The 13,923-nt window shown below is 49.7% G+C and overlaps 3 protein-coding genes across 3 annotated transcripts in view; 1 reads left to right on the forward strand and 2 right to left on the reverse strand.

The window, feature by feature from the left end:
- Positions 1 to 750, forward strand: part of LOC138865468 (antifreeze protein Maxi-like) — a 25,408-nt gene extending 24,658 nt beyond the window's left edge. The window contains exon 4 of the mRNA XM_070135999.1: positions 703 to 750. Within this exon, the coding sequence (XP_069992100.1) occupies positions 703 to 750 (48 nt within the window). The remainder of the gene's footprint in view (positions 1 to 702) is intronic.
- A 100-nt stretch (positions 751 to 850) lies between these two features.
- On the reverse strand, positions 851 to 7,867 carry LOC138865471 (platelet binding protein GspB-like). Its single transcript, XM_070136005.1, has 13 exons — positions 6,851 to 7,867; positions 6,393 to 6,571; positions 6,333 to 6,358; positions 5,386 to 6,205; positions 5,103 to 5,335; positions 4,556 to 4,681; positions 3,999 to 4,390; positions 3,264 to 3,493; positions 2,995 to 3,229; positions 2,819 to 2,909; positions 2,041 to 2,390; positions 1,511 to 1,704; positions 851 to 896 (listed from the first exon to the last, which is right to left on the reverse strand). The coding sequence occupies exons 1-13, from the start codon at positions 7,865 to 7,867 to the stop codon at positions 851 to 853; spliced, it is 3,939 nt and encodes a 1,312-aa protein (XP_069992106.1).
- Positions 7,868 to 8,198: 331 nt separating this feature from the next.
- Positions 8,199 to 13,197, reverse strand: LOC113812687 (pneumococcal serine-rich repeat protein-like). Its single transcript, XM_070136016.1, has 10 exons — positions 13,171 to 13,197; positions 12,474 to 12,554; positions 11,887 to 12,177; positions 11,785 to 11,804; positions 11,458 to 11,636; positions 10,198 to 11,024; positions 9,400 to 9,674; positions 8,944 to 9,338; positions 8,452 to 8,849; positions 8,199 to 8,348 (listed from the first exon to the last, which is right to left on the reverse strand). Exons 1-10 carry the CDS (start codon positions 13,195 to 13,197, stop codon positions 8,199 to 8,201), a joined length of 2,643 nt encoding a protein of 880 aa, XP_069992117.1.
- Positions 13,198 to 13,923: the final 726 nt, after the last annotated feature.

Genomic DNA, 13,923 nt, shown 5'->3' on the forward strand with positions numbered 1-13,923 from the left:
CTGCTCCTTCTGCTGCTGTTCCTTTTGCTGCTGCTGCTTCCACTGTTGTTGCTGCTGCTCCTTCTGCTGCTGCTGCTTCCACTGTTGTTGTTGCTGTTCCTTCTGCTGCCGTTCCTTCTGCTGCTGCTGCTTCCACTGTTATTGCTGCTGCTCCTTCTGCTGCTGTTCCTTCTGCTGCTGCTGCTTCCACTGTTGTTGTTGCTGCTCCTTCTGCTGCTGTTCCTTCTGCTGCTGCTGCTTCCACTGTTGTTGTTGCTGCTCCTTCTGCTGCTGCTTCCACTGTTATTGCTGCTGCTCCGTCTGCAGCTTCTGTAGCGATTCTCTAGTGATTCAAGCGAATATAACCCATAAAAAAAAACATCGCTGCGTGGCATGGAAGTCTCGCTGCCACCACCTGGTTAGTTCGTCCAGGAACGTTAGTTTACGTGTTAGGAAAGTTAGAGGCGTCTAGAAGAGGGCAAACGAAACTGGATAGCAAGTGTGCAAGTGTAAAGAAATGACCGAACCAAGTTTCAAAGGTTAACACTTACGTAGCGTGGTTTTTAATGTCCGAGGTGGAGTGCACGTCGGCCCTGAGCCGATGGAAGGTATAGATTTACGGGTTTTGAATATGCAAAATAAAAGTCTAGAATTCTAAAAGAAATCAGACTAACTTTTTAACTTTCAAGGTTTTGAATCTTCCACATCTTTTCACCTCCATAGCTTATCTTCATTATTTATGCTGCTATCATGGAAATTAACATACCATAGAAAATACCGTCTGCCTTCATCTCAAATCTCATCTTATTTATCACCTCATTTATCTTCATTTGAATTATTATATTAAATAAACTCAGATCTTTAGGTTGTTTTAAATATAACTTTTAAAGTACTTGAGGGATCGCATATAGGGATACCTTAAACATTAAATAATTTGAAGTTGATTTATTAAATATTACCACAGAACATAAAAACGATAAACGTTCACTTAAAAAATGACAAGCGAACATGAAATAAAACGAGAAATAAAACGAGAAAAAACAGTAAAAAAAAATTACAACGAAATCATAACACAGAGCACATCGCCTTACTTAAGAAATAAAAAATAACAAAGATATTCTGTCTTACCGCCTTCAGCAAAGCGCCCTTACAACCAAAACCACAAAAAAAAAAAAAAAAAAAATCTCCCTATATCCAAATGCCGGACACTTTTGACGATAGAGGGCGGTACCTCCTTTCCTCCCATTAAGTTTGTTTTACTTAGAAAAAAAAAAAAACACCCGAAAAAAACTTCAAAGTATTTAAAAAGGACGAGGTAGCTTTAAGACAAATATCAATAAACCGAGAGGAAGGATGCTGCCTTCGGAGGGATGGAATGTGCTCATTCTTATGAAGACTAAAAAGAAAATGAGTAAAATTTATATAAAAAATATTTAGATTGAATCAGTGAATCATAAAAGAAACATCAGCTAACACATAAATTAAAATAATCGATTCCGGGCCTCCATGCATCTCTCCGCGACCGGGGCACCGTATAATATCGCGTGACCGGGGATGACTTATATTTCCGCCCAGGTACTTTTTCTGTGGTAGGGCCGCTTCTGCTTGTCGATCACTACACTTCCACTGTTGTTGTTGCTGTTGTTCCTCCTGCTGAAGCTGCTGCTGATCCATCTGCTGCTGCTGCTTCCACTCTTGTTGTTGCTGCTCCTTCTGCTGCTTCCACTGTTGTTGCTGTTGCTCCTCCTGCTAAAGCTGCTGCTGCTTCTTCTGCTGCTTCCACTGTTGTTGTTGCTGCTCCTGCTGCTGCTGTTCCTTCTGCTGCTTCCACTGTTGTTGCTGCTGTTGCTCCTTCTGCTGCTTCCACTGTTGTTGTTGCTGTTGCTCCTCCTGCTTCCACTGTTGTTGTTGCTGCTCCTGCTGCTTCCACTGTTGTTGTTACTACTGCTGCTTCTGCTGCTTCCACTGTTGATGTTGCTGCTGCTCCTCCTGCTGCTTCCACTGTTGTTGTTACTACTGTTCCTTCTGCTTCCACTGTTGTTGCTGCTGTTGCTCTTCCACTGTTGTTGTTGCTGCTCCTTCTGCTGCTTCCACTGTTATTGCTGCTGCTCCTTCTGATGCTGTTCCTACTGCTGCTGCTGCTTCCACTGTTGTTGTTGCTGCTCCTTCTGCTGCTGTTCCTTCTGCTGCTGCTGCTTCCACTGTTGTTGTTGCTGCTCCTTCTACTGCTGTTCCTTCTGCTGCTGCTTCCACTGTTGTTGCTGCTGCTGCTCCTTCTGCTGCTTCCACTGTTGTTGTTACTACTGCTCCTTTTGCTGCTGCTGCTTCCACTGTTGTTGCTGCTGCTCCTGCTGAAGCTGCCGCTGTTCCTTCTGCTGCTTCCACTGTTGTTGCTGCTGTTGCTCCTTCTGCTGCTTCCACTGTTGTTGTTGCTGTTGCTCCTCCTGCTTCCACTGTTGTTGTTGCTGCTCCTGCTGCTTCCACTGTTGTTGTTACTACTGCTGCTTCTGCTGCTTCCACTGTTGATGTTGCTGCTGCTCCTTCTGCTGCTTCCACTGTTGTTGTTACTACTGTTCCTTCTGCTGCTTCCACAGTTGTTGCTGCTGCTGCTCCTTCTGCTCTATCCACTGTTGTTGTTACTACTGCTCCTGCTGCTGCTTCCACTGTTGTTGTTGATGTTGCTCCTCCTGCTGAAGCTGCTGCTGCTCCTTCTGCTGCTGCTGCTTCCACTGTTGTTGTTGCTGCTCCTGCTGCTGCTGCTCCTTCTCCTGCTTCCACTGTTGTTGTTGCTGCTCCTGCTGCTACTGTTTCCAATGTTGTTGTTACTACTGCTGCTTACACTGTTGATGTTGCTGCTCCTGCTGCTCCTTTTGCTGCTGCTGCTTCCACTGTTGTTGCTGTTGCTGCTGCTTCTGCTCCTGCTGCTTCCACTGTTGTTGTTACTGCTGCTGTTTCTGCCCCTGCTGCTTCCATTGTTTTTGCTGTTGCTGCTGCTGCTTCCACTGTTGTTGTTACTGCTGCTGCTTCTGTTGCTGCTGCTGCTTCCACTGTTGTTCCTCCTGCTGCTGCTGTTCCTACTACCGAAGCTGCTTCCGGTGTTGTTGTTATTGCTGCTCCTGCTGCTGCTTTCACTGTTTTATTGCTACTGCTGCTGCTCCTGTTTCCACTATTGCTGCTGCTACTGCTGCTCCTACTACTGCTTCCACTGTTGTTGCTGCTTCCGCTGTAGTTGCCGCTGTTTCTGCCACCGCTGCTGCACCTGCTTCTACTGTTGTTACTGCTACTGCTCCTGCTGCTCCTTCTGCTGCTTCCACTGTTGTTGTTGCTGTTGCTCCTCCTGCTGAAGCTGTTGCTGCTCCTTCTGCTGCTGCTGCTTCCACTGTTGTTGCTGCTGCTCCTTCTGCTGCTTCCACTGTTGTTGTTGCTGTTGTTCCTCCTGCTGAAGCTGTTGCTGCTCCTGCTGCTGCTGCTTCCACTGTTGTTGTTGCTGCTCCTGCTGCTGCTGTTCTTTCTGCTGCTTTCACTGTTGTTGTTGCTGCTCCTGCTGAAGCTGCTGCTGCTTCCACTGTTGTTGTTGCTGCTGCTCCTTCTGCTGCTTCCACTGTTGTTGCTGCTGTTGCTCCTCCTGCTGAAGCTGCTGCTGGTGCTTCCACTGTTGTTGCTGCTGCTTCTGTTGCTTCCACTGTTGTTGCTGCTGCTTCTGTTGCTTCCACTGTTGATGTTGCTGCTGCTCCTTCTGCTGCTTCCACTGTTGTTGTTGATGTTGCTCCTCCTGCTGAAGCTGCTGCTGCTCCTTCTGCTGCTGCTGCTTCCACTGTTGTTGTTGCTGCTCCTGCTGATTCCACTGTTGTTGCTGCTGCTCCTGCTGCTTCCAATGTTGTTGTTACTACTGCTACTTCCACTGTTGATGTTGCTGCTCCTTTTGCTGCTGCTACTTCCACTGTTGTTGCTGTTGCTGCTGCTTCTGCTCCTGCTGCTGCCACTGCTGTTGTTGTTGCTGCTTCCACTGTTGTTGTTACTGCTGCTGCTTCTGCTCCTGCTGCTTCCATTGTTGTTGCTGTTGCTGCTCCTTTTGCTCCTGCTGCTTCCACTGTTGTTGTTACTGCTGCTGCTTCTGTTGCTGCTGCTGCTTCCACTGTTGTTCCTGCTGCTGCTGCTGCTTCCGGTGTTGTTGTTGTTATTGCTGCTCCTGCTGCTGCTTTCACTGTTCTTATTGCTGCTGCTCCTGCTTCCACTATTGCTGCTGCTACTGCCGCTCCTACTACTGCAGCCACTGCTGTTGCTGCTCCTGGTGCTGCTTCCGCTGTTGTTGCCGTTGTTTCTGCCACCGCTGCTGCAACTGCTTCTACTGTTGTTACTACTGCTGCTCCTGCTGATGCTGCTCCTTCTGCTGCTTCTACTGTTGTTGTTGCTGTTTCTCCTCCTGCTGAAGCTGCTGCTGCTCCTTCTGCTGCTGCTGCTTCCACTGCTGTTGCTGCTGCTGCTGCTCCTTCTGCTGCTTTCACTATTGTTGGTGCTATTGCTCCTCCTGCTGAAGCTGCTGCTGCTGCTTCCACTGTTGTTGCTACTGCTGCACCTTCTGCTGCTTCCACTGTTGTTGCTATTGTTCCTCCTGCTGAAGCTGCTGTTGTTCCTTCTCCTGCTTCCACTGTTGTTGTAGCTGCTCCTGCTCCTTCTGCTGCTTCCAATGTTGTTGCTGCTCCTGCTGCTTCTGCTGCTTTCACTGTTGATGCTGCTGCTCCTGCTGCTCCTTTTGCTGCTGCTGCTTCCACTATTGTTGCTGTTGCTGCTGCTTCTGCTTCCACTGTTGTTGTTACTGCTGCTGCTTCTGCTTCCACTGCTGTTGTTACTGCTGCTGCTTCTGCTCCTGCTGTTGTTGCTGCTACCACTGTTGTTGCTGCTTCTGCTCCTGCTGCTGCTGCTTCCACTGTTGTTGTTGTTGCTGCTTCCACTGTTGTTGCTGTTGCTGCTGCTGCTGCTGCTTCCAGTGTTGTTGCTGTTGCTTCTGCTCCTGCTGCTGCTGCTTCCACTGTTGTTGCTGTTGCTGCTGCTTCTGCTGCTGCTTCTTCCACTGTTACTGCTGCTGTTGTTTCAACTGTTGTTGCTGTTGCTTCTGCTTCCACTGTTGTTTCTGTTGCTGTTGCTCCTGCTGCTGCTGCTTCCACTGTTGTTCCTCCTGCTGCTGCTGTTCCTACTGCCGCTACTGCTTCCGTTGTTGTTATTGCTGTTCCTGGTTTTGCTGCTGCTGCCCCTGCTTCCACTATTGCTGCTGCTCCTGCTACTGCTTCCAATGTTTTTGCTGCTCCTGGTGCTGCTTCCGCTGTTGTTGCGGCTGTTTCTGCCGCCGCTGCTGCACCTGCTTCTACTGTTGTTGTTACTGCTGCTGCTCCTGCAGGCTGCTGTTACTCCTCCTGCTGAAGTACTGCTGCTTCCACTGTTGTTGTTAATGCTCCTGCTGCTCCTTTTGCTGCTGCTGCTTCCACTGTTGTTGCTGCTGCTACTCCTACTGCTCCTGCTGCTTCCACTGTTGTTGTTGCTCCTCTTGCTGAAGCTGCTGCTCCTTCTGCTGCTTCCACTGTTGATGCTGCTGCTCCCGCTGCTTCCACTGTTGTTGTTGCTGTTGCTCCTCCTGCTGAAGCGGCTGCTGCTGCTGCTTCTACTGTTGTTGCTGCTGCTCCTGCTGCTCCCACTGTCGTTGTTACTGCTGCTGCTCCTGCTGCTGCTGCTGCTCCTCCTGCTGAAACGGTTGCTGCTCCTTCTGCTGCTGCTGCTTCCACTGTTGTTGTTGCTGCTGCTTCCATTGTTGTTGTTATTGTTGCTGCTTCTGCTGCTCCTACTGCTGCATCCACTGTTGATGCTACTGCTCCTCCTGCTTCCACTGTTGTTGTTGCTGTTGCTCCTCCTGCTAAAGCTGCTGCTGCTCCTTCTGCTGCTGCTGCTTCCACTGTTGTTGCTGCTCCTGCTCCTTCTGCTGCTTCCACTGTTGTTGTTGTTGTTGCTCCTCCTGCTGAAGCTGCTGTTGCTCCTTCTGCTGCTTCCACTGTTGTTGCTGCTGCTCCTGCTGCAGCTGCTTCCACTGTTGTTACTGCTGCTGCTTCTGCTGCTTCCACTGTTGATGCTGCTGCTCCTGCTGCTCCTTTTGCTGCTGCTGCTTCCGTTGTAGTTGCTGCTGTTTCTGCTCCTGCTGCTTCCACTGTTGTTTCTGTTGCTGCTGCTTCTGCTGCTGCTGCTTCCACTGTTGTTGTTACTACTGCTGCTGCTTCCACTGTTGTTGTTACTGCTGCTGCTTCTGCTGCTGCTGTTTCCACTGTTATTGTTACTGCTGCTGCTCCTTCTGCTGCTGCTGCTTCCACTGTTGTTGCTGCTCCTGCTCCTTCTGCTGCTTCCACTGTTGTTGCTATTGTTCCTCCTGCTGAAGCTGCTGTTGTTCCTTCTCCTGCTTCCACTGTTGTTGTAGCTGCTCCTGCTCCTTCTGCTGCTTCCAATGTTGTTGCTGCTCCTGCTGCTTCTGCTGCTTCCACTGTTGATGCTGCTGCTCCTGCTGCTCGTTTTGCTGCTGCTGCTTCCGTTGTAGTTGCTGCTGTTTCTGCTCCTGCTGCTACCACTGTTGTTGCTGTTGGTGCTGCTTCTGCTCCTGCTGCTGCTGCTTCCACTGTTGTTGTTGGTTCCACTGTTGTTGCTGTTGCTGCTGCTTCTGCTACTGCTGCTGCTGCTTCCAGTGTTGTTGCTGTTGCTTCTGCTCCTGCTGCTGCTGCTTCCACTGTTGTTGCTGTTGCTGCTGCTTCTGCTCCTGCTGCTGCTTCTTCCACTGTTACTGCTGCTGTTCTGCTGCTGTTGTTTCAACTGTTGTTGCTGTTGCTTCTGCTTCCACTGTTGTTTCTGTTGCTGTTGCTCCTGCTGCTGCTGCTTCCACTGTTGTTCCTCCTGCTGCTGCTGTTCCTACTGCCGCTACTGCTTCCGTTGTTGTTATTGCTGTTCCTGGTTTTGCTGCTGCTGCCCCTGCTTCCACTATTGCTGCTGCTCCTGCTACTGCTTCCACTGTTTTTGCTGCTCCTGGTGCTGCTTCCGCTGTTGTTGCGGCTGTTTCTGCCGCCGCTGCTGCACCTACTTCTACTGTTGTTGTTACTGCTGCTGCTCCTGCTGCTGCTGTTACTCCTCCTGCTGAAGTACTGCTGCTTCCACTGTTGTTGTTAATGCTCCTGCTGCTCCTTTTGCTGCTGCTGCTTCCACTGTTGTTGTTGCTGCTACTCCTACTGCTCCTGCTGCTTCCACTGTTGTTGTTGCTCCTCTTGCTGAAGCTGCTGCTCCTTCTGCTGCTTCCACTGTTGATGCTGCTGCTCCCGCTGCTTCCACTATTGTTGTTGCTGTTGCTCCTCCTGCTGAAGCGGCTGCTGCTGCTGCTTCTACTGTTGTTGCTGCTGCTCCTGCTGCTCCCACTGTCGTTGTTACTGCTGCTGCTCCTGCTGCTGCTGCTGCTTCTCCTGCTGAAACGGCTGCTGCTCCTTCTGCTGCTGCTGCTTCCACTGTTGTTGTTGCTGCTCCTGCTGCTGCTGCTTCCACTGTTGTTGTTATTGTTGCTGCTTCTGCTGCTCCTACTGCTGCACCCACTGTTGATGCTACTGCTCCTCCTGCTTCCACTGTTGTTGTTGCTGTTGCTCCTCCTGCTGAAGCTGCTGCTGCTCCTTCTGCTGCTGCTGCTTCCACTGTTGTTGCTGCTCCTGCTCCTTCTGCTGCTTCCACTGTTGTTGTTGCTGTTGCTCCTCCTGCTGAAGCTGCTGTTGCTCCTTCTGCTGCTTCCACTGTTGTTGTTGCTGCTCCTGCTGCAGCTGCTTCCACTGTTGTTGCTGCTGCTGCTTCTGCTGCTTCCACTGTTGATGCTGCTGTTCATGCTGCTCCTTTTGCTGCTGCTGCTTCCGTTGTAGTTGCTGCTGCTTCTGCTACTGCTGCTTCCACTGTTGTTGCTGTTGCTGCTGCTTCTGCTGCTGCTGCTTCCACTGTTGTTGTTACTGCTGCTGCTTCTGCTGCTGCTGTTTCCCCTGTTATTGTTACTGCTGCTGCTCCTTCTGCTGCTGCTGCTTCCACTGTTGTTGCTGCTCCTGCTCCTTCTGCTGCTTCCACTGTTGTTGTTGCTGTTGCTCCTCCTGCTGAAGCTGCTGTTGCTCCTTCTGCTGCTTCCACTGTTGTTGTTGCTGCTCCTGCTGCTGCTGCTTCCACTGTTGTTACTGCTGCTGCTTCTGCTGCTTCCACTGTTGATGCTGCTGCTCGTTTTGCTGCTGCTGCTTCCGTTGTAGTTGCTGCTGTTTCTGCTCCTGCTGCTTCCACTGTTGTTGCTTTTGCTGCTGCTGCTGCTGCTGCTGCTGCTGCTTCCACTGTTGTTGTTACTGCTGCTGCTGTTTCCACTGTTATTGTTACTGCTGCTGCTGCTTCTGCTCCTGCTGCTTCTGCTGCTGCTGTTTCCACTGTTATTGTTACTGCTGCTGCTGCTTCTGCTCCTGCTGCTGCTGCTTCCACTGCTGTTACTGCCGCTGCTTCTGCTCCTGCTGCTGCTTCCACTGTTGTTGCTACTGCTGCTGCTGCTTCCACTGTTATTCCTCCTGCTGCTGCTGTTCCTACTGCCGCTGCTGCCGTTGTTGTTGTTATTGCTGCTCCTGCTTTTGCTGCTCCTGCTGCTGCTTCCACTGTTCTTATTGCTGCTGCTGTTCCTGCTTCCACTATTGCTACTGCTCCTGCTACTGCTTCCACTGCTGTTGCTGCTCCTGGTGCTGCTTCCGCTGTTGTTGCGACTGTTGTTTCTGCCGCCGCTGTTTCTTCTTCTGCTACTGCTGCCACTGTTGTTGCTGTTGCTGGTGCTCCTGCTGCTCCTGCTTCCACTGTTGTTGTTACTGCTCCTGCTTCTGCTGCTGCTGCTTCCACTGTTGTTTCTCCTGCTGCTGCTGTTCCGACTGCTTCCACTGTTGTTGTTACTGCTGCTGCTTCTGCTGCTGCTGCTGCTTCCACTGTTGTTTCTCCTGCTGCTGCTGTTCCGATTGCTGCTACTGCTTCCGTTGTTGTTGTTATTGCTGCTCCTGCTTTTGCTGCTCCTGCTGCTGCTTTCACTGTTCTTATTGCTGCTGCTGCTCCTGCTTCCACTATTGCTGCTGCCACTGCTGCTCCTGCTACTGCTTCCACTGTTGTTGCTGCTCCTGGTGCTGCTCCCGCTGTTGTTGCGGCTGTTTCTGCCGCCGCTGCTGCGCCTGCTTCTACTGTTGTTGTTACTGCTGCTGCTCCTGCTGCTGCTGTTGTTCCTCCTTCTGAAGCTGCTGCTGCTCCTTCTGCTGCCTCCACTGTTGTTGTTACTGCTCCTGCTGCTGCTGCTTCCACTGTTGTTATTACTGTTGCTGCTTCTGCTGCTCCTACTGCTTCTTTCACTGTTGATGCTACTGCTCCTGCTGCTTCCACTGTTGTTGTTGCTGTTGCTCCTCCTGCTGAAGCTGCTTCTGCTTCCACTGTTGTTGTTGCTGTTGCTCCTCCTGCTGAAGCTGCTGCTGCTTCCACTGTTGTTGTTGCTGTTGCTCCTGCTGAATCTGCTGCTGCTCCATCTGCTGCTGCAGCTTCCACTGTTGTTGCTGCTCCTGCTCCTTCTGCTGCTTCCACTGTCGTTGTTGCTGTTGCTCCTCTTGCTGAAGCTGCTGCTGCTCCTTCTGCTGCTGCTGCTTCTACTGTTGTTGCTGCTGCTCCTTCTGTTGCTCCTGCTGCTACTGCTTCCACTGTTGTTGTTACTGCTGCTGCTTCTGCTGCTTCCACTGTTGCTGCTGCTGCTGCTTCCACTGGTGTTGCTGCTGCTTCTGCTCCTGCTGCTGCTGCTTCCACTGTTGTTGTTACTGCTGCTGCTTCTGCTACTTCCACTGTTGATGCTGCTGCTGCTTCCACTGGTGTTGCTGCTGCTGCTGCTCCTGCTGCTTCCACTGTTGTTGATACTGATGCTGCTTTTGCTCCTGCTGCTGCTGCTTCCACTGTTGTTGTTACTGCTGTTGCTTCTGCTACTGCTGCTTCCACTGTTGTTGTTACTGCTGCTGTTGCTTCTGCTCCTGCTGCTGCTTCCACTGTTGTTGTTACTGCTGCTGCTTCTGCTGCTGCTGTTTCCTCTGTTATTGTTACTGCTGCTGCTGCTTCCACTGTTGTTGTTACTGCTGCTGCTACTTCCATTGTTGTTGTTACTGCTGCTGCTGCTCCTGCTACTGCTTCCACTGTTGTTGCTACTGCTGCTGCTGCTTCCACTGTTGTTCCTGCTGCTGCTGCTTCCACTGTTGTTCCTGCTGCTGTTCCTACTACCGCTGCTGCTTCCGTTGTTGTTATTGCTGCTCCTGCTGCTGATTCCACTGTTCTTATTGTTGCTGCTGTTCCTGCTTCCACTATTGCTACCGCTACTGTTGCTCCTGCTACTGCTTCCACTGCTGTTGCTGCTCCTGGTGCTGCTTCCGCTGTTGTTGCGGCTATTTCTGTCGCCGCTACTGCACCTGCTTCTTCTGTTGTTGTTGTTACTGCTGCTGCCCCTGCTACTGATGTTACTCCTACTGAAGCTACTGCTGCTCCTTCTGCTGCTTCCACTGTTGTTGTTAATGCTCCTGCCGCTGCTGCTTCCACTGTTGTCGTTACTGCTGCTGCCTTTGCTGCTCCTACTACTGCTTCCACTGTTGATGCTGCTGCTCCTGCTGCTCCTTTTGCTGCTGCTGCTTCCACTGTTGTTGCTGCTGCTGCTCCTACTGCTCCTGCTGCTTCCACTGTTGTTGTTGCTCCTCCTGCTGAAGCTGCTGTTGCTCCTCCTGCTGAAGCTGCTGTTGCTCCTGCTGCTTCCACTGTTGTTGTTGCTGTTGCTCCTCCTGCTGAAGCGGCTGCTGCTCCTTCTCCTTCTGCTTCCACTGTTGTTGTTACTGCTGCTGCTTCTGCTGCTCCGGCTGCTGCTGCTTCCACTGTTGTTGTTACTGCTGCTGCTTCTGCTGCTCCTACTGCTGCTTCGACTGTTGATGATGATGCTCCTGCTGCTCCTTTTGCGGCTGCTGCTTCCACTGTTGTTGCTGTTGCTGCTGCTTCTGCTGCTGCTTCCACTGTTGATGCTGCTGCTCCTGCTGCTCCTTTTGCTGCTGCTGCTTCCACTGTTGTTGTTGCTGCTCCTGCTACTGCTGCTCCTTTTGTTGCTGCTGCTGCTTCCACTGTTGATGCTGCTGATCCTGCTGCTGCTTCCACTGTTGTTGCTGTTGCTGATACTTCTGCTCCTGCTGCTTACACTGTTGTTGTTGCTGTTGCTCCTGCTGAAGCTGCTGCTGCTGCTGCTGCTTCCACTGTTGTTGTTGCTGCTGCTGCTTCCACTGTTGCTGCTGCTGCTGCTTCCGCTGTTGTTGTTGTTGCTGCTGCTTCCATTGCTGTTGTTTCTGTTGCTGCTCCTGCTGAAGCTGTTGTTATTGGTGCTCCTGCTGCTGCTGCTTCCACTATTGTTGTTACTGCTGCTGCTTCTGCTCCTGCTGCTGCTGTTTCTACTGTTGTTCCTTCTACTGCTGCTGTTCCTATTGCTGCTTCCGTTGTTGTTGTTATTGCTGCTCCAGCTGCTGCTTCCACTGTTCTTATTGCTGCTGCTGCTCCTGCTTCCACTATTGCTGTTGCTACTGCTTCTCCTGCTACTGCTTCAATTGTTGTTGCTATTCCTGGTGCTGCTTTCGCTGTTGTTGCGGCTGTTTCTGCCGCCGCTGCTGCACCTGCTTCTACTATTATTGTTACTGCTGCTGTTCCTGCTGCTGCTTCTACTGTTGCTGCTCCTGCTGCTGCTTCTACTGATGTTGCTGCTTCTGCTCCTGTTATTACTGTTGTTGCTGCTCCTGCTGCTGTTTCTACTGTTTATGTTGCTGCTGCTTCTACTTTTGTTGTTGTTGTTACTGCTGCTGATCCTGCTGCTGGTTCCGCTGTTGTTACTTTTGCTTCTAGTTCTACTGTTGTTGCTGCTGCTGCTCCAGCTGCTACTTCTACTGTTGTTGATGGTGCTGCTTCCATTGTTGCTGCTTCTATTGTTGTTGCTGCTGCTGCTCCCGCTGCTGCTGCTTCTGATGTTCCTGCTGCTTCAATTGTTCTAGCTCCTGCTGCTCCTGTTGCTGTTTCCACTATTGTGGCTGCTGCTGTTCCTGCTGCTTGATACTGTTGATACTGTTGCTGATTCTGTTGCTCCTTCTGCTACTTCCACTATATTTGCTGCTGCTTCCGCTACTGCTTCCACGATTACTGCTGCTGCTGATGATAATGTTGATTATGATGATGATTTTGATGATGTTACTGTTACTACTGCTGCTGATGATAATGATGGTGATGCTAATGAAGATGGTGATAATGATGATGATGATGCCAGTACTGCGAACACTACTCTACTAATACTATCATTAGTTTCTTTTTATTATCATCATTGTCATTCTTATAGACTTCATCATTATCCTTATGATTCTCATCGTACCATAATCTTTGCAGCACAGTACTAACAATATTGTGGCTACTACAACTGTATGTTTTATTGTTTTTGCAATGTTCTCCTGTAGATCATTAATCTGACAACTTTTCTGTAAATCAGTTTTATAGAAACAAATACAATCCAAATTATTTTCAAGAGTCAATTCTATGACACTTTCTTATCTATGTTACACTAAAGAAGTAAGCGTACGTTCACTGACTCTTGTATTCTTCACATCAGTTGATATAATAGTACGATTACAAGTACTATCAGTTCACTTGCTGAATTTTTTTGTGCAATTCTTAGTTAAAATATAACGAATCTTCGCGGTTGCCAGCCGCGCGAGCAGACTGATATTTGCATGATTATTAATTCTGTAAACTTCTGACACAGCATAATTTGTTTAAACAATGACGTGTCATTTTTTCTCTTCTCCCACTCTTTCTCTGTAACGCCTCACACATTATTTAGCAATATGTTCTTTGCACCCTTTCTTTCTTATACGCTCAGCCAGAGTGCATGCGCACACGAATATACATGTTTACTCTTGTGCTTATATGCACCCACATACACACATTCGTGTGTGTGAATGAGAGAGAGAGAGAGAGAGAGAGAGAGAGAGAGAGAGAGAGAGAGAGAGAGAGAGAGAGAGAGAGAGAGAGAGAGAGAGAGAGAGAGAGAGAGGAGAGGATAGGGAGAGAGAAAGAGAGAGAGAGAGAGAGTACAGTAAGCTCCTTAGTGGCAGGTCTCATTGCCCACAATGATTCGCATGAAAGACTGTTCAGTGGTGTATTTATAAATCAATAATGAATTCCGTATGCCTATAAGCGAATATCCAGGATAACCATACTATTGAATTTACTCGCACGCACGCCTAAACACACGCAAACACACACACACACACACATACACACAATGATGCTATACATAGATTATATACATATATTGCTGGGTTCCTTTTTAGAATAGAGATATAAGGATTAATATGAAGCTATCCTGTGGGTCCTTGGATCTCGCAGTTGCGCTTCCAGGTGCATCTGATAGAGGATACTGTAAGGAGAATGACTCGACACACCTAAAGGACCCTTGACGGGGCCGGCCGCTCCTCCCGCCACCCGAAGAGCCGCGGAATGTCCTCCTGACACCGCTCTAACTACCGCCGTCATAACTCGACTGTTGGCAGAACGTCTCCTTTTCTATATATCTGTCTAAACCATCCACATGCGTCGTATCCCCTCCGCCAACATGCCATTCGCATATTCGCTGCTATCGTTTTCGTGCACACCTTATATTTCGAATTTCAAACGAATTTGTATCTATTTGGCATAAGACTCCTTGGCAGGTGAGAAAGATCTACAGACGCGGGCACGATTCTCTAGCTGTTTTCACTCGCCCTGGGTACGTGGGTCCATGTTTGCAATTATTCAGATGTGTATGCACAAGCCTTCATTTGTATATACGTGTGTGTTCATTTCTAA

Source organism: Penaeus vannamei, chromosome 2, assembly GCF_042767895.1.
Source record: "Penaeus vannamei isolate JL-2024 chromosome 2, ASM4276789v1, whole genome shotgun sequence".
Taxonomy (NCBI): Eukaryota; Metazoa; Arthropoda; class Malacostraca; order Decapoda; family Penaeidae; genus Penaeus; species Penaeus vannamei.

Bases quoted from the DNA above. Each gene is read 5' to 3' on its own strand.
- LOC138865471 (XM_070136005.1), bottom strand. From the start codon at position 7,867: ATGAACAGCAGCATCAACAGTGGAAGCAGCAGAAGCAGCAGCAGCAAC. The intron at 6,206-6,332 runs GTGGAAGCAGCA...CAGTGGAAGCAG, and splicing joins GAGCAGGAGCAGCAACAACA to CAGCAGCAGAAGCAGCAGCA. The intron at 897-1,510 runs GTGCCCCGGTCG...TTAATGTTTAAG, and splicing joins CGGTCACGCGATATTATACG to GTATCCCTATATGCGATCCC.
- LOC113812687 (XM_070136016.1), bottom strand. From the start codon at position 13,197: ATGAGACCTGCCACTAAGGAGCTTACT. The intron at 11,805-11,886 runs GTAACAACAACA...CAGTAATAACAG, and splicing joins CAGCAGCAGGATCAGCAGCA to GAGCAGAAGCAGCAACATCA. The intron at 11,637-11,784 runs GTAGAAGCAGCA...CAACAATTGAAG, and splicing joins GAGCAGAAGCAGCAACATCA to CAGTAGCAGGAGAAGCAGTA.